The sequence below is a fragment of the Anopheles funestus genome, chromosome 2RL (assembly GCF_943734845.2).
Source record: "Anopheles funestus chromosome 2RL, idAnoFuneDA-416_04, whole genome shotgun sequence".
NCBI lineage: Eukaryota > Metazoa > Arthropoda > Insecta > Diptera > Culicidae > Anopheles > Anopheles funestus.
The window spans coordinates 48,685,456-48,705,126 of NC_064598.1; the positions used below are offsets into that span (position 1 = coordinate 48,685,456).

At 40.8% G+C, this 19,671-nt stretch overlaps 1 protein-coding gene across 8 annotated transcripts in view; it reads left to right on the forward strand.

The window, feature by feature from the left end:
* LOC125760876 (uncharacterized protein CG43867) overlaps positions 1-19,671 on the forward strand; it is a 192,115-nt gene that overhangs the window by 36,966 nt on the left and 135,478 nt on the right. For all 8 annotated transcript variants that reach the window (XM_049421426.1, XM_049421429.1, XM_049421428.1 and 5 more), the window contains exons 2-3: positions 17,666-18,596; positions 18,758-18,850. In XM_049421426.1, the coding sequence (XP_049277383.1) occupies positions 17,808-18,596; positions 18,758-18,850 (882 nt within the window). In that variant the 5' untranslated portion in view covers positions 17,666-17,807. The remainder of the gene's footprint in view (positions 1-17,665; positions 18,597-18,757; positions 18,851-19,671) is intronic.

Consider the following 19,671-nt stretch of genomic DNA (forward strand, 5'->3'; position numbering starts at 1 on the left):
ATCCTTACGGAGTGTGTTCTGGCCCGTGCGCACTTAGTCGCACTCGGAACTTGCTCCAATTCCTGCAACATGGGAGGGTGAATTTTTGGTGCAGTAATAAATCTATTCCACCTCCACCATTGTCCTCTAGGATCGTGCTCTTACAGTGCTGTCCATGTGGTTGCGGCCTTGGATTCCATGCATGCACATACTGTAACAAACACATCCACAAACTGTACGACACCACACCTGTGACATTCCGCAATCGGCCTCGATGGCTTCGGGTCTCTTTTGCTATCCTAAAGCCAATCCACACACATAGCACAGTACAGCACACAGAGTCCTAAAGCTAAAACGCCATAACCACTGGTTTGAGGAGAGGGAGGAGAACGGAAAACCAACCGTAAGGCTCAAGTTTTCCGCTTCGTTACCGGTCTTGGGAGGATATGTTGAACGGATTGTCGACCAGGCGACCGTGGTACCAGGGACCTTCATTTTCGCTTCCCCAACGCGGACCCATTTGGGTAGAAAGTATTGCCACTAGGGCATGGATCGCCAGTTCCGTTTCGCTTTCGTCTAAAAGGGGCCGGAAAAATGGTGTTGGTGTGGGCTGACTTTTTGGAGTCCATTTTACACTTGGTTTTGGGTTTAGAGTTTTATTCTGTGGAGCATCGCAAATCTTTGCTTGTGTTTGTGGCAAAAGGAGCGAAATTTTGTACGACGTTTTTACAAATTTAAAACATCATTTAAATTTCCAAGAAGATTCATTTATTGGAAAACTCTACTAAAGTTGAAAAGATTAAATTGTTCCATTTCAACTTATGTGTTTTTCTCTCAAATTTTATTCATTATATCACAAATGCAGCATCTCAAGCAGCCTAATCGACATTCATGTTGTTAAATACATGAAAATGATACTTGTTTATTTTGAATAGCACTATTCCCAACAAACTAAACCAACGATTCCATAGGACTTCTAGAGATAAGTGGACATTTAACCAATGGCAATTGTTGGGAACTACATATATGTTTCAATCCCTGTGCAGGACCTATCGGCGGTTGTACGTTAAGAGACACTTTAAAACCTTCTGCTGGTGTGTTTCGTTCGCGAACCAATTTTAATCCCTTCTGCTTTTAGTACAATAGCTGCCAAAAGTTCTGCGGCGGAAGGGTTTGTCGCTGGATGTGAGGCGATTTTCCTCTCAACAATCGTCCCAAACATCAGGTGCAGAATCAGACATTAGAGAATTGTAGGTTGGGGGGAAAAAGTGTGGACAATACAGGAAGTCTGTATAACATGAAGTAATCGTTCGTACGGAGGTAGCAGCTGTCCCGGTGGCGGTTGGGGTATGAGAATATTCCCACCACTACCCCCTGGATTGGTCCGTTGCCTCAGCGACAACCAATGATGGCTTGACGACAACGAGTTAGAAAACGAGCAGAGAAAATGAAACTATTTCCGCTCGAATGGATTTCCGACTTGTCGAGCTGGGTAGGCGGTTGTGGTCATGTCGGGTAGTGGAGTTGATCGTTTCGCCCAACCGGAACCGGAACTGAACGGTCCTTGCGCTTCGTCGCTTACCTACTCCGGCGGGGATTATACTTCCGGTTTCGAGGTACAGCGAAGTTGCAGTTGCCCGTATACACTATATGTCGGATGAACGGTAGTGGCTCGCGTTGCATCACTGCTGTAATGTGGTATAAATGCTCACTTCAGATGCTCATTGATGTCGTGTATGTTGTGTATGAGTGTGTGTGTGTGATGTTGAGATTTTTCCATCAGGAAACCTTCCAACAGCTTCCGGAGTGGCATGAACCTGTGGATAGACATTATCAGCGGAAATGTCTTTACTGCAGGTTCCTTTTTCATGGGACAAGGGTTGAATATTGGCTTGATTGGTTCACTTTTGCTGCGCTATTTGTACTGACCGGTAGGGAGGATGGAGTGAGACCATCGTTTCAAACATATCTTCAATAAGAAAACATAATCTGTATGTCTGCAAGAAACAACCAATCCAGGAAGAAGTATGCGAACGGTTTTCGTTAGATCTTTTGTGTTGCTTTTTTGAAACGTATGTCGAACCGTTCCTTGAGCTTGAAGAGCCTTTGCCTGAATTAACAACAAGCTGTCACGGTAATTAAACTTACCAAGTCCTAGAACCGTACGTACGTACGTTTCCAGATGCATGGCACAATTTATGGGTATGTTAGGTCCCATTCCTGAGGCTTCTTAAGATGCAGTCAGGTGCATCAAATTACCCGAAAAGCGCAATGTGCGTGTCACTGCTAAGGATACTAAATTTATTTCGATCGTTCCAGTCAGCAAAGCTGAGAACCCGGTTCCGGAAGAAAATTATGTCCAAAAATAAAGCCACATGCCCAAGAACGCAAAACGGTCTTCGGATGAAGCAGCTGGGAACGCCAGCCGGAAGATGAATGGGACGTTCATCTTTGGGGACAAAGTTTTTACCTCGGCAGCAAAAAAAAAAAGACTGGCCACCCTGCAATCGTGTGTTCTGCTGGCATTAATTTATTAGTTCCCGGGCGCTTCCTATCGGTTGTGGTGTAATAAATTACGATCAAGTCTGTCGTGTGTGTGCATGTCCTTTTAGTGAGTAGGAATGTTAAAAGGCTTAAGTTTGATGTTACACACAGCGGACGTATTTTCGCAACTGTCATTAATGTCGGCATAGTTTGCTTTGGGATCGTGTGTGTGTATAGTGTGAGTTCTTATTGGCCTTTTCATACCAGGACACACATTCCCATACCGAGTCGTTGATTCTATGGAACCTTGTTACACTCGTTAGAGCAACAAAAGGAGATTCTTCACCAAAGTTTGGGATGGATTAATTGGGAAAACTTACGCTACTATAAAATGGAAGCTTCATTGAACGATCTTGACCCTCATAAGAAATGTCCTTCAATCTTTTCCTAAATAGCACTGTTCCAGAAGCGTTATAAAACGAATCATACGGATCTTATTTACTCTTTCAACTTCAAACGAGTTGTCTACAAATGATAACCATAGGACAAGATCGAACGGGAAATTAATAGAAGCTACATATGTGATGAGATGAAGGAATGTGGCAAACTAATACAATATGCATCCTCAACGGAAAGACATCCGTCTTCATGTTTGTGGTATGATACGATGGGATGAAATCTTGCTTAGATTCGGAGCGGTTCGTCATAAATATTTGATTAAAGTTTGTAAACTGTTCCAGGCTCTAAACGAAGGGCAGCAAACGTTTTAGCAAGTCCTTGAGCTGTTTTGCTTCATCTGTAGATGAGGCAAAAAGGGCACAGCTCAAGGACATGCCAGTACACTGGTTGCTGGTTGCTGTCTATACCGCTGAGCTATCCAAACTTGATGAACGACCACGTTGCACACATACGGACTTAATGAGTGAGATCAACCGTCCGAAAATGGGCAATGGGCTGGAAAGTACTTACATCGTGCAAGTTGCCTTTTGCTCAGCGGATGAAGTAAAAGATTGTGTTTGGTAGTGTGAGTGAAAATAATTAAAAAACTTTGTACCAGATAGTGTAGGATGATGTAATTTCACATAGCGTGCAGAAAGTGGATAATCAAAGATAGCAAGATAAGCATATTTTGTAGTCGACTCTGGAACCGTTGGATTGGGATTTAAATCTGACATCCCGTTAAGATGAGATTGTCTTTTTAAATTAAGGTTTCTTCAGAAAATAATCCTGATGTATTCTAAATATTTTTAAAAGTTTTATAATTAAATTCGTTAGGAACGCATACATCACTTATTAAGTATACTTCAAAGAAGATAAATTGTCTAAATGAGTTTTAGATACTTTTACAACTCGTAACATTCGTTGTGATGTTTAGTGTATAATAGACGTTTCGGAAGTCTTCAGACTTGTCTTGAACGATAAAAAATTAAATAACACATGTTTCATTTTGGTTTGCTTGTAGAACCTCAAATTCATAGTAGAACACGCTGAGTTTAGCTAAACATGCGTCTACTTTGTGATAACATCGAAATATTTTCTGTCTACATTCGTACATGTCTAACCGCCTTGTGTTACAATCCATCAAACAATGCGTTCGTTCGCCTGCTCAAGCATCTGTCCCGTAGCTACTATCGCATGCCTTGGAGTACATCGTTATGTCGTGTGAAATTGACACAAATCACGGTTGCAAATCTCGCGGCTTGATGGCGCAAGTCGTTGGATCTGATTTCTTCACCGCACGCTGCTGCAAGGATGTGTTACTGGTGTGTTTTGTTTTTATTTTCATCTTCTTAGTATAATGTTCGTTTGAGCGGAGTACCAGTAGAGGGAATGGTACAAAAAAAATACAATACAAAAGCCAACGCTAAACCTCACATTGGCACGAGACGGCATAGCCGTTAATCCGCACGGCAGAACCAGGAAGGTGGCCTCGGGGCAGCAAAGAAAAAAGAACGAAAACATTTCCGACACAAGCACATTTCATGACAAGGGCCACTAAATTATTTAAATCCTCGTCAGTGAGCGGTAGCGTGCAAGGAAGCAGAGTTGCGATTTCTGGTTGCGGTCCTTGTCACGTTTCGGAAAGGGAATACACTCCCTCGAAGGATCATCAGCATCAGTCCGAGATTTCTCGACGAGCCGTCAGCTGGTGTGGATACCGCGTTGGCGTGTGTCCGTTTATGATCGGAAGCCGGCCAGAAAGGAACAAGCTAACGGAGCAGATATTAAGTAGTGGCTTCAGTGTAGCACCGCCAGCTTGCCATGATCGGCCGGGGCATGCATTTGTGGATGAACTTCTGAAGCTTTTGCGCTTTGGAAGCAGTACAAAATGAACCACTTCTCTTGGCTGCATGGTGCCGGCTGGTCAGAGCAAGGAGTTTAGTCAGCTTGGTTTAGCTAAAAATTTGCACATCTCGTTATTTTTCATAGTTCCCCATCGGTTAATAAAAATGAAATAAAGTATACCAGTAGCCAGGTGCCGGTGGTGAAGAGGCTGGCCAGTGCAAAATCTTTCAACGTTTCAAAGAAGCAACGATGCGGCGCTTGAGATGTCGGTTTTTTTAGGAACGCAATCAGCAGCAGGAAATGAGAAGATTATTGGTGGAATATGGGCAACAAAATTGGAATGTATTGGAGCTTACCTTCGCAATTTTTATAAAAAAACGACTTTAACAAATTTTAATTTAATTTAGATATTGTTTTATCACTTTTTAGATCGAATCGACTGCCAATTTCAAACACAACTAGCAGGTCCGTTCAGCTTTTGTAGTTCGGTAATTTCTCTGCAGAAGCAATCATACCGACGCAATAAACCATCACGAACAGAATAGCAGCGAAGTTATGAGGCTTGCCACCACATTTCCAGCACCGGAACAGTACGCAGTGCATTATGAAAATCACAGTCAATTGGTCTGATTTGCAAACTACCGCATTTTGGTGCTTCTTTGTGCAACGTACGCATGAAAGCCTTTGTGAGGCGATTTATTTCCGCCTGCTGCATAGCTTAACCGTTTTAGAAATGTACAATTTAGAAGGAAACTCATCGTCATTGTGTAGTTGCAGTTCGTTTGATCTGCGATGGTTTATCGTTGACGTAGCGTAATGTTGGTGCAAGGTTTCAACATCAGCCTTTACACCTAATCGCACAGGGATGCAATAAAACGGTGCACCGGAATAAATGCATCCTGCAACGAGATTGCATGCGGGACGTTACATTCCGAGTATGGGAAATCCCGAACTGAACTGAGCACTTGGTAACGTTCGATTCGACCATCATATTGCACTGGCATACCGATGCAAATGAGCGTATTTTGCAATAAATAGTTTTGTCGGTTGCATGCTGCAACAATGCAACGGTGGGTCGTATTATTTGATGCAATTTTGTTGTCGTACTTGACCGTTTCCGAAGATGCTTACGCTCTACTCGGAATTCTCGTTTCCTTTTTCTAAATATCTACAAGCTGATTGCATTGGCCAGTAAATCGTACGTCTCCAACAGAGTTAAAGATCGAGTTTTGGAAAATTTGTTCGTAAACTTTCATCCCCATTGGTTGCATTTCTTTCCCATAGCTTTGGTTTTAACCATTTGTTGAATATTTATTGCCCATTCGGCAGTTTCACCTCGGCCAAGTGCATAAGCATCGCCGTGCTTCAGTCGTCGGAGTGCATTAATAATTATTATCTTTATCGTAATTATTATTGTTATTTGCGTTTGGTTTGCCCACGATTGCATTATAGGGTGAAGTTCATACGATGCGACCGATTCCGGCGCTGCTAAATGTCCGTAGGCGACGGAATCACTCTTGATGATGATTATTAATTTGATCGTAAAATGAATTGACCTGACCCCCCTTTTCCATCCCCTCTTCCACCTTTCAATTTCCTCTGTTTGAATGCTCTGCAATCGTTTCGATGGTTGTTACCCCTTTTGCGTTGTATTTTATCTTTCAAGATGCGTTGCATACAATCTTCACATTTTACTGGTGGAGTTAAGGTTTAGCGTCAATTGAGTTAAGCTGGGGTGTAGAGAGTTTTGTTTAATTTTTCCCTTTTCATATCTAAGCTGGTGTCGAAATCAAACCTTACGCAACTCTGTTCCATAGCAAAGAAGAAGTAAATGGCCGGAAATAAAGACGACAAACGGACCTTGAAATTCGATTTAATTAATTTTAGTGTGGCAAATGCCTGGAAGTAGGTGAAAGTATTTTTTTAATAAATTCAAACAGGCACATTCTCACGAACAGAAACATAATCTTTGACAGTTGTTTTTTTTTGGTTTTTGTTCGTCGCTAATGCATTATGATTGGTTCGGTTGATTGGATTAATTAAATTTTGGTTTCACCGCCTAATGAACTTTTTTGCTTGCCCAGTGTAAAAAGGGCACTTAAGTGGAAAACATTATGAAAAACAAACATTGTAACTATGTAACAAATACTGAAAGCATAAAACTCAGCAACATGTACAAAAAAGTAAATCGTTCACGGTCTAATGCCGGTCCATCACGGCTAAGGCACGATGCGTGATTTATATTATGGAGTGTAATTCAATTTGCGGCTCAAATCGTTGAATGCACACCGATCCGATTAGATACGGTTTGCTTTTTTTTACCTTTTACCATGCCTTCCGGTGGTAAATTACAAATGGAACATTACATTTCATAATTGAAAATTACTGACGAGGATGATTTTTTTGATTAGGTGCTTGTGATGTATTGATTGATATCTACCATGAGAGAAGAATGATTAGAGCTTCATGCGCGTGATGTGTTGACTGTATCACGAGAAAAACATTATTGTTAGGTTATAGAAATAGTTGAATAAACTATTTTCTGTGATTTTATTCATTTGTTTCTGTATATTTTTTTTTAGTAAAATCCAAAGTTATTCCATTTTCTTGTAGCGGATTTTATTTTAATTTTCGCCTAAAAATATGCAATTCCCATAACAAACTTGAATTTTAAAACATTTCATGTAGACAAATAAAAGTCACAAGCATTTTAATACACAATAATTTAAATCACAATAATTTAACAAAACATGAATTTTAGAAAATGGCTTAGGAGATATATGTAAATGTCTTTTTTGTAAAACAATGCATGCAGATGTATCAATGTATCATTTACCTAATTCTGTTCTGCCAAAGGCGGATAATAGATTGGATGCTCAATTGCAACACTTTCAATGGCAATTTTTTCCGGCCATTTTTCTTCCTAGCCACTCGTTACATTCGCAATGGTGGAAAGAGAGTTTCTCCTCCGCATTCAAACTCATCACACATTCGCTATAACGCATGGACATTTTCCAACACCGGTTGAACCGGATACGATTGCAATCTCCATCCCGATTCTTGTCCGCTGTGGTCCGTAGGCGCAAATCTGAATAATATTTCAATAAAAGTCATCGATTTATGAAAATATATGCCAAACTGAGCGAAACCATCACAGGGGGATTTGTTTTTTTTTCGTTTAGGTAAGTTAACATGTTTTGTGGAATGATGCAGCAAAGCCTCTCGAAACGGGCCCGGGAAAGAGAAGCAAATATTGAACTTTCTACGAAGAACGTATGAAAGGATCTTAAACCTTCTGGCTGGGGGCAACTGACGTCGCTTTCAAATCATGCATGTAAGCAGTCTCCCATCCGCCTGCAAGTGTTGCCGTAGAAGGAAACACGGTACGACGATACATTGTTGTGGCTCCCGGGAGATACATATTCAACTGTTCTCGTAATCGATTCGAATGAATCACACCCAATCAAGCAGCGATGTACGGTAGTAACATGTGTTTTTGAGGTACATTTTTGTTTTTCTGCTATTGCCAATCTGCTGAAGCACTGTTAACTTTCTCCTTTTTGCGTGTTATGTTTACAGTGGGTAGATTTAGATTTTTCTACCACACACAGGAGGGTATTGGGCACATCATTGGTGCTCCAAATGTGATCAAATGATATCGTTCGATAGCGAACATATGTGAAACAATAAATGGTTTATTTGGTGTGTTTACATGCATTAGGTAAAATTGTGCCCTCGAGAAAGGGAATGGTTTGCATCGGGCCGTGTGGTTGAGCATTTTGCGGAGATTTTGTAATACGTTTTGGGCACATTTCGTCTAATCGAACAATCAAACATCGATTACGCCGATGAGAGATGGTTGATGTGATTTTCCCACGTTGATAATATTATGCGTATAATGCATACCGAGCATGTGCTTCGATGGACCGGGTACATCTGGTATGGAATTTAATATTTTCCAATAAGCTAAAGAGATCTTTTGACTCTTTTATTATACTCAAATTACTGTCTAATTAATTGCATTTTGTTGTACACTGTAATGGATGGAAATGACCTACCTCCTCGCGGGAAAACGTTAAAAATTAATCGAAATTGTTCATTCAACTGCACATTTTTGCGTTTTTGCCATGCCATTTTTATAGCGGATTGTGCGTGAAACAAAAAAAAACGCATCTCTCGTGCGTGTGATGGTGATAAATTTCAAGTAAATTAAATTGAGTTTAATTTATTTATCCTGGCATAGTACTGGCATTCTGCCGCACTGGTCCGATATTTTTCCGCCCGGAAACAGTGCCATGCTGATGGATAAAAAGCAAAATGAAACTAAAACAAAAAAAAAACATGCATCAACAACGAGAGATCAGTGTCGTGCTAGCCTTATCATCGTCTCTCCCATTTCCGGTTTTATGGTTTGTGCGCGAATTGATCCCGTGATGATGCACTTTTGGCTCATCAGCAAGTTCCATTCCAGCCACCTCCAACTTGTTTTTTCTCCATTTCAACTCGTACGCTTGACATTTGATGTAGGGGCAAAGTAAATTATGTTAATTCGACTGTTATGAAGAGTCATTTCACCATTTGTATAACCGCCGGCAGCTTTAGGACGGTCCAACCAACGCATGAAACCAAGGTTTTTTGTTTGTTTCTCGTTTGTGCGTGGTTTATGCATCGGTAATTTACTCAAACGGCTCACGCTTGTTGCTGATGATGATAAAGAAGATGATGATGACTATATAAAAGGGTGTAAGTGGATGCATGGTGTAGCTATCATATGATTTTATGTTGTCTTTTGTTGCTTCTTTAATCATGCTGGAGTGGTTCTTCTTGCTCTAATCGGAACCGTATGTTGCATGCTGAAAGTATTTTCTAGTTAGAAGTACATTTCAAAATAGATATATAATTTATTTCAGTTGCACCTTGCCAGGGTCTCATGAATAATCACCATCAAAATAATATCAGATGATATTACAACAGTATCATACATATCACAAAGTCTCGGGATGATATCAGATATTTCATTTAAGATATTAACGTTTTTAGAAATTAATGGTTAGAAAGTTAAGAAAAAGCAACTACATATATTACTTAAACATAGGAGTGTATGGCCGATACAATTGGATTAAGGATCAATGCGACAAAGACATACTCATAGAGCCCGTCTCCTAAACAGAGTTTCAGTTAACGGGGATGGTCTCGAAATGGTAAAGAAGTTCTGCTAACTTGGTACGATCGTAACTTCGAACAACAACATGAACAGCGAAATCCGAATGCGCATTGTTCGTGGAAATCGTGCTACGGGCTCCACGAACTACTGCGATCCAGAAGACTCTAGCAACATACGAAATGCTCGATGTGTCGCACACTGATACGTCCGGTAGTCCTCTACGGGTACGAGTCCTGCTAACGGAGGATGCCAGTGCTAAGGACTACCCTTGGTGGTGTTTGTAAGCAGGGTGTGTGGAGAAGAAGAATAAACCACGAGCTAGCTGAGCTGCTTGGCGGTGCAGATTAGTAGTGCGAATTCCAGAAAGGATCCATGAATCTACTCCGACTCCCGCGTTGAAAAATCGGAGTATACTCCGAAGTAATTCTTCCGGATTAATCCGGATTTAACTCCACAGCAACTCTACACTAACTCCGGAGATGACTCTGAATTACTCCGGAGTTGGTTCCGGAATACTTTGGAGTTAACTCCGGTGTTGCATCCAATGTTAACTCCGGAGTAATCTCCGATTTTAACTCCGGATTTCTGGTGCCGGGCACAGTTAGTTTAACTGATTTTTAGCGACGCGACGATGTCTTCGCGACGTGTTCGACCCTGATCAGGCCAAGAATGAAAAAGAGAGAGAGTGTATGACACATTAAGTAAGAAAGCTTAAATTTTAGGACGAGATCTGTCAAATAATCGAACAAATTCCAGCGATGGATTGTTGTTCGACTCTTTCTTGCTAGAAGATCTCCTGTTATTTTGACAGATTGTATCGAAGTAATTTCTTTTAACAAATCTTGTTAATTTCATAGAAAATTTTACTGTGCTTTTATTTACCTCAATTACATAACTTTTGAAGCAAACAATTATATTTTTTTAGTGAGTTATCATAGACTCCATGATTAGTTTGTAAATGTTTGCGAAAATTTGATTCATTCCATCATATCATTTACACACATTATTTAACCTTAGTCGACGTGTTGTATGATGTAAAATAATATTATTGTGATATCAGCTTCCGATATTATTCAAAAGAATTTTTTTAAATTCTTGCTGCGAAAAAAAAGATTTAGAACATTCCATGCCAAATCCTAATAAATAAATACTTTCACAGAAGATAATAATTATTTTGCAGTAGTTAAGCAAAAAACGTATCCTGTTATCGATTAGCCTATAGCAATGGGAGCTTAAATGGATGTATATGTATATACTCTATGTATATACATAGAAACACATTTTCCCAGTCTTGTAAGAAACGATGAAAATAGAGCAACTCTTCCTTTACTACGCTTACCATTCGACCGATTCTCAACATCATCATGGGCTCGTAAAAAAGCGCTAAAATATGCCCTCAATTCCAGCGTCACCCTTCGTTCCTTCGCCGTTTGTGTCGAGTATTATCGAATATTTATATGTTCCGTCCTCAAATCGGCAAAGGCATCTGGTACGCACGGCGGCATCCCTTAAAGCACCATCCTCTAAACCGGAACGATGCATCCACGAAGCATCCTCCGGTGGAGCTATGGGTATCCGGCAAGACTTTACACACTCGAACAAAAAGGATAATGGGTGCGTAACGCGCGGGAGGGTATACCCAATCCGGGAACATATCGGGGCGCGTGTACGCAAACGAAACCGTATGCTAATGTTGCTGGCGTGTTGCCCTGGCACAGCTGGGTCTGACGTTTTCGACGAAACACCCTTAAACCTCTCGCATCCCCCCCCCCATTAACCCATACGCACAGACACGTTTTTACAGAGTGCGTCCCTTTGCATGTATGATTCTATCGGTATTGGTTTTGTATGAAGGGGTAAGAAGCCTGTTAGGCACAAAGTTTGCAAGACGGTACGAAGCGGATCATCCCATTTGTACGCAACCAAAAATGTCCTGACAAAAGGGAACATTTTCCGGGCCATTTCGGTACGTGCACGTGTGTGTGTGGTAGTGGAAAATCGAATCGAATCGCTTCCGAATGGGTTCTTACAACAGTCGTTTCGAGGAAGAAGTTGTAGAATTCTGCAAAAACGCTAAACTGCAAATGAAGTTCTTGTCGGAACCATGTTTCGCGAAAGATGTTCTGTTTTGCTGCCTTTTCATTTTTTTTTGTTATTGTGAAGTGCGTACAATGAAACACATAAAGTGACGACGGTGTGAAAGATAAAAATGAGATTCGGATCACAATTTTCGAATCATATAGTAAGGGTGATTTTGGATTTTTATTCTAGTTTGACGTAGAACAACATGTAGTGTGTATGATTTTATTGGCTACGGAATTGTACTAAACCTGTTGCAGTTCACGCTTATGGTGGAACGATGACATTTTGATTGTGGCGACGAAGCTTACTGGGGTTTTCAGTTCAAGTGGTAAGGATGAAGACTGATCTGGATATTTTTTCAAATTGAACTGGTTCGTTTTGAGTTAAATGTGGAATCTTTCCAAATTTCTAGAACTGATGTTTTATATGCCCCGGACAACGACGGTTGAGGATTTCCTTAGAACTCAAAATCTCAGGATCTCAAGAGTGGTTTTGCGTGATTTTCAGGAAAATCGTGTTTTTAGAAAAATCGGCCGCCATGAGGTATTGTTTGTGGAACCAAATTTGAGGAAAACCTCAAACGGTCGAAATGGAAACTTTGGTTTTAAGGCACTTTTTGAGGGATTTGAGTGACTGAGGAAGTTTGTGAAAAAAATCACCACTGCTCCAGCGGTTTGTGGTTTTCATGTTTTGCTAGGTTTTTTGGCTGATCCATCAAATCGGAATGGTTTGCAAATTTAAGAGCACTAAGAGATTCGATTTCAACGTGCAAAAGTTCGAGAAAGGTTGAAAGATTCCACATCTACCTTAACATACTCTACTTCATCTTGAAAATAAACCACAATTCGCTCCAACTTTACCACTTGAACTCGTAAAGGTTGTATTATACTAAAATTTTGGATTTATTAGATTTTTCCAAAGTTGCTGCATTGTTAGTCCATCTCAACAACAAGTGAGATCGATTAGTATGTTCCCTCATCGTTCAATTTCATTCAGAACTACATATTTCTTCCTTAATGACATATTTCTTTTGCAGACAATCTACCACCACAACGACCCTCTTATTGTGACACGAAAATTGTTATTTCGGGTCAACTAATATGTCAAACTTTCTGCCGATCAAAAGCTCATTTACGTTCGTTTGTCTCCGTTTGCAAAAAAAGAAGGAAACGAAAGGAAAAATCAAGCTCATATATTTCTTGCCCCTACTGCAACAAATTGCCACACATATGCTGTACTCATTGGGTGATCCTTCTACCAACCTATCGTTGGCGTAAACACATCAATCAATCGAGCCCCAAAAACATAAAGACTTCCACGGCGGGGATCTCTGGACATGGCAACAAGATGGATCGGTCGTCCACACCGGTCACATTTGATCCAGTGTACGCGCCCGGGAAACTACCTCCCGGAGAGCTTTCGGCTGCCAAAATTCTTGTCATCTGCAATGAATTAGTGGTCGAACCACTTACATCCTTCCCGTGCCTTTCTTCAGTCGTGTCAAGATTAGAAAAATCGATTTATTGGATGTCGTTTAGAAGGCGTTTTTGGTTTGATTTTTTGTCATACGTTTGACGCACACTCGGTTTCGATCTGCTTAACCATTGTTAACCTTTCATTTGCTTCTTTTCACGTTGTGATTTTGTTCCTTTGCTTCCGAACAAGGGTTACACGAAATGAAAGCAGGAACAACATAGGCACAGAGGTGACAAATGGGCAGTTTCGATGTATTCTTACTTGTCCACTGGGGGAAGGGCACGGGAGAAAAAACTGCGAAAGCGTCACCGTTTTCTCACTTAGTTCCTGGTGTGGCTTGATTTATGGTGTTGATGAAAGAATTTTTGGCGCAACGGCACAAAACTTCTTGTTCCACTTTTGCTCCATCACGCGGTAGCTTTGCTCGTTAGTGAATGAAGCGTTTGGTTTTGCGAACGATTTTTAGACCATTTTTCCGACTTTCCATCATTGACACCGCGTCATGGTTTCGCCTTCCATTTCCGCCCCCAGGAAATGCCTGCAATGTTTCGCCCGTTCACCAATTGCTCGTTACATTTCTGTTTCCAGGCCAGGCTAACTTTATCTATAAATCAAATTGATAAAAGTTTGGGAAGAAAATCAAATTTGTGTTAATGGATTTATTTGCCTGGTTAGTGTGCGGTACGCAATACTTCTTGAGTTTCGATTTTTTTTGAATTCTTACTCTCACTTCGTCGTAATGTTTGAATCCACCGAATGTTGGGCAAAATAGAAATTTCACTTTTTTTTGTTTAATGCCCTCTCTTTTGCTCACTTGAACATTTTTGCAACAAAGCGTGAAAGGATTTTTTCCGGGGCGGTCGAGGTTTGGGGTGGTTGGTAGAGTTTGGAAAAGCGCCGATGATTGAGTGTTTCACGTGGCGGAAGTAATTCAACTTTGACGACAGTTTGTTACGTCTTACCTTCTTGACCCAAGTTTTTTTGTTGTTGTTTCGCTAACATCTTTTTGGCTAGATTTTTGGGGCTTTTCTTTTCGGATTAAGCGTCAGGATTTTTTCACTTCCGGGACGTTTTTTTTTATTTCGATGTTCCTTCACAAACGCTCACAGAGAAAGCAAGATCTTTAGAGTTGGATAATTCTGATAGAGGTTTCCATCAAGAAGAGGATACAACTGAAGGAAAAAAAAATAAAACACAAATACCATTCGCTTATTTGGAATGCCAATCACGCCTTCAGCACAAATTGTCCGTTTCGTTTACTAACAATAGTGAAGGTACGTTGGAAAAGACTTAAACGTTTTTTTTTGGAAGGCATACGACACTTCAACCAACCGAATGGCGTAACGCAGTAATTATTGACGATTTTTATGACGTTCACCTGTTTAGCAACTCTTGTGCAGAGAATCGGAATCGGTCCTTCTGTATGGTGTTGGCGTATGCGTATCGGGCCGATAATTATTTCCAAGTGGTAACGATTATGCAGTAGGATTTCGTAACCAATGGTTCGGATACGTCTTCAAACACCTTCTACAATGTACAGCGCGTATGTTACTGTTCTCACATCTCGTCCCAGTTACAATGGAGAGCGTTGATTGGATAATCTCAGTCGTCATCCGTTTTGCTCTACTATTAAACTCTGCTAGAACTCGGAATGTATTCTAGCGTCAATGGTTAGGTCGAGCAGGGAACGAAGTTGACTGCAAGTTATTGCCATCTGGTAAATCCAATCGAAGTAAGAAGGTTTCAGCATCCAACTTACCAATCACCTGCAGACTCTGTAGCATAAGTTGAATGTTATATACACACTCATTTGACCCATTTGGCACCATATCTCTGCGGTATCCTTGAGTACACTTACTGTGGGACTATGTGGACCCAAGTGGAACTGGGTGGAGGAAATTATGTAGTGAAAATTCTGCAGTAATTTGGGAACGCTTCGAAGGGTTTTTACTCTCAGTAATATCGAAATGAAACGAAGGTGGTTGGTGGTTGCACTCTGTATGAAGTAACTCTTCATTTCAAAGACACTAGAAAAGTGGTTCCGCAGTAATTTGCAAGCAGAAAAGAGATAACGGTGGTTGATTGGGTAATTTCGAAGGGAAAAGTACTTAGTTTCAGTTGTAACTGCTCTATGAAATAAATGATCGAGTCATAGGGTCACAAGAGGAATGGAATAATTGCATCGATATACTAACGATGCTGAAAGAAAATTACAAATTACGATGTATTCAATAATACATTTTAGCATTTTACATGACTTCTAATAATACATTAGTTCCCATGATTAAAATTCCTAAAATTGTATTTATTTTACTGTCTTTGCTTTAGGTTGTGTGAAGGTTTTTAAATATTTTTTAATCAATAGAACTAGAACATTAACTACAAATATTGAACGTTAATAAGTCACTTTAGAATACAAAAACCCGCCTGCTGTACGGTTATCTAATTTCTTCTAATTCACCTACCATTCACAGTGGACATTTCATCTGTTCATAGAAAAGCAAACAAAAATCGTTATCTATAGAAAATCCAATTTCCTCTTAGCTGCACTATCAACCACCAACCCGGCTGATCATCCTTTTCAACCCAATCAAAAATCCCAAACCAGTGTGGCAAACCTATCTCCTATTGCCTATTGATACGTTGCCTGTATGGACGCGTGTTGTTCAATTTCATTTCATCCGAATGCGTAACCGATAGGGGTGATGGGGGAGGTAACGTGCTTGCGTTCTGTCCTGTTTGGAAGTTGGGTGAGAAAACGCGTAACTTACTGGTCACATTTCCGACCGCACCGTCTCGCAATGTCTCCTCATGGTGTGAGGAGGACGATGAAGGAAAAAAAAAAACAGAAACCCCACTCAGCACACAATTCCCCGTTATGATGGGTGAGAAAATGCTTTGTTGAAAAGTGATAGCCCGTTGAATGCGTGCCATGTTTGCGTGCGTTTGAATGTGGTTGGTTTTTTTTTCTTTACAGTTTTCCCCATCGGTTTCGGTTCAGTTTTTCCTACTTCGGTTGATTTTTCCGGCTGTTTGGGGGTAAATCTGTGACTAAAAAGAAAAGGGGTGATGACGCGTTCGATTTGTGTATTTTTGTGCTGCGGTTCAACTGTGATTTTACGGCAGCTGGGACCGTAGATATTTTGCCTGGGTTTTTGCTTTTATCAGCCCACCAGTGCGTGCTGTCTCGTTGGGGACATTTTTATTACGTAGATAAATAATGGAACTTGGAACTTGGAATCGATCAATGGAGGTGGGAATACAATCGAAAGCAGTGTGTAGTGATTTGTGGGGAAAAAATAGGAGTTGATGTGTTGTTTGTAGTTTGCTATTGTATTAGAAATCTTTAACGAGTTATATAAAAAAAAAATTTTAAGTTTAAATGTTTTGCTTTACATACATTGTTAAATTGTTCAGATATCCGTTGGGTACCAAGTCATTTAAACAAAAAAAATATATTGCATACATGAGAAGAATAAGAAATGTTTTCGTTTCGAGTAACAGTTCACTTTTTTTCGGTACGAAGTTCACGATGGATGGCTTAATACTGTTGCCTCGCGTCCTGCTGAACTGCCATCAGGACGCCAGCACAGGGTGTATACGAAATACAATATTTCCTTTTACATATAATTTTTTTAATTCTTTACATACATACAGGCTCATTTACCCATGCCAATGAACCACCGAGAAGAGTACTTGTATCTTCCGCAAGAAACCGCAAAACGATTGAAACCATTTTTCATTTTCCAGTTTGGATGAAACTGTCACATTGTTTTATGACTCTGCAGATAGACATAACAGTTTCTGAAACCAAAAAATGTATTGAAATATCGTTTTGTTGAAAATTTTTACCTTTTGGATCAGATCAGATTAAATTCCCACTCTTTGTGTAGACATTCAAATGGTAGAAGGTCGTTGATGTCCTTTACCGAAACATTGGACAGCACGATATTAGCATCGTGACTATTGCGTATCGTAGCAGGAACAAAGTTCTTAATTGACACATTTTCTAGTTCTGTGAAATTATCCACTGTATGTAGTTGTTTGAAAATAATCTAAAATTCTTTAATGGTTCATAGATTCAATAGATGTTCAATGTTTATTTTGATTGGCGGGTTTTAATTGTCATATTACCTTTTATATTATTATTTTCCTATATTAACTTAAATTTTATTATTTTTCATTTCTTTACAGTAATGCTAATGCACTTCTCACCAAGTAATCGACGATGCTCATAGAAGACAAGCGACGCTTTCGTCATCTTCGTCGGCGGTGCTAACCTCGTTGCAATCTTGATCAAAACGGTGCATCGGACAAGGCACGAACCAAACACAAAATGGCTGGTGAAAGTCCACCTAGACGATTATCGCAGATATTCGACCCGCTGATGAGTTTAAGCGAACTCCAGGCCCAGATACAGCAGCAACAGCACCAGTTAGCCCACCTTAAGTACACCAGCGGTGGGGGAAGCGGTGGTGGCAGTAGCGGGGGTTGTCCAACACCACCTCTTCCGCCTCACCCTCACAGTGGCATGGGTATACCGCCGATGGCAAACTCTTCCTCGACGCAAACATTCTCGTCTTCCTCGACGCTACAGCATCATCATGGTGGAGTTGGTGGTGGTGGTGTAAATAGTGGTGGCGTTGGCCATCCAAATGGTGGTGTAGGTTACTACAATACGACAGCGTCATCCTCGACGTCTTTGTCATCCGTGTCAAACCAGAGTACGAAGCTTAGCTCAAGCAGCAGTACCGGCAGCTATATTGGTGGAACACTCGGTTCCGGTGGTAGTGGAAGTGGTGGTGGCGGTGGAGGAGGATGTGGTAGTGGAGGTGTATTACCAGTGCCTCCTCCACATGTTCTGGGTAGGATAATGATGGGCTCACGATCAACACCAAACAGTCCACGGTTGATGAGTCGCCGTAATGGGAGCGGTTCGAAACCTCCGCCCGTTCCACAAAAACCGAATGCAGCCTACATTGCCAACCCGTCACTCGTTGCACTCGATTGTGATGCACCTTGGCCACCGCTCGGCAGCCTTGGCCCTGATCCACTTTCGATGGTAGAAGGACATCATCATCTGAGCGGTGGGGGAGGAGGAGGATATCTACACCATCAACCGGAAGTAAGTAAAAGATTCGATGTATAGTCGCCTTAAAAAAGTGAACAAACGCACAACAGAAACGCCTAAATGTATGCAATCCTTTACATAAAATTACGTTTTGTTTGTATTGTTCCATAAAATATGGTCCAGTTTTAATGTAATTGTCTTTTTTACCTTCGCAGATAAATTGGCAGGAGCGCTGCTTAGAGTTACAGTTGGAGTTGCATCGTTCAAGAAACCAGGGCGGACGCGTACGGGACATGCTGCGAGAAAAGGTAATGACACTTTTTTCTTTCTCTTTTAACATATTAACTATTCTGTTAGTGTTTAAATCAACAGCAATTATTACGTGCAAATGTATTTTGTGCCGATGCCTGTTAACAGATTTTTAGCAAAACTAAACAGAAAAAAAACAAAAATCATTAATTTTAATCGTTCGTGTCATGTGCGTTTGGTCGTAAAACGCTACCCTGGGACATGAATATAATATGACGCCCCGTTTATGTGGTCACTCTTAATCAAATCGAATCATAAGCATTTCCCTTCCAATGTGCCGTCAATGTTTGGCGGTGCCGGTGGCGTTGGTACTGAAGGGGTGAAAAATAGACACCGTATCTTGATGATCCTTCTAAACAGCCCATTAAACTTATCTGTGCTTTGTGCATAAAAGCTTAGCGTAGCATAGATTCCCATGTTCATGTACGCTATGCTGGTGGTATGGAACGATTCCGTCCATTCGTTCAAGTTCCGCCTGAGGCAAAGTTGCCTAAACTTACGCAAAAACTGTTTGCTCAGCAATGATTTTCTCTTTGCTTTGGGTGTTTTCCTTCGCACCACCTTCGTACTTCCACCGTGGCCACTTTACTCATGAACTGCAGGACATTATTACCACCTCGTAAAAATGATATCCTCCGTTCGAATCCTTTTTGGGGTGAGCATGAAGAACGGAAGAAAACAGTGGAACGGTTGCCTCAGTGGCCTTAAGGTTTGCTGCTGTTGGTCCGGGTATGCCCAAAAGCCTTGTGAAAGAACTCGTAATACTCGCAAGCTTTGGGATGTGTGTGTGTGTGTATGTGTGTACACTTTTGCACCACCG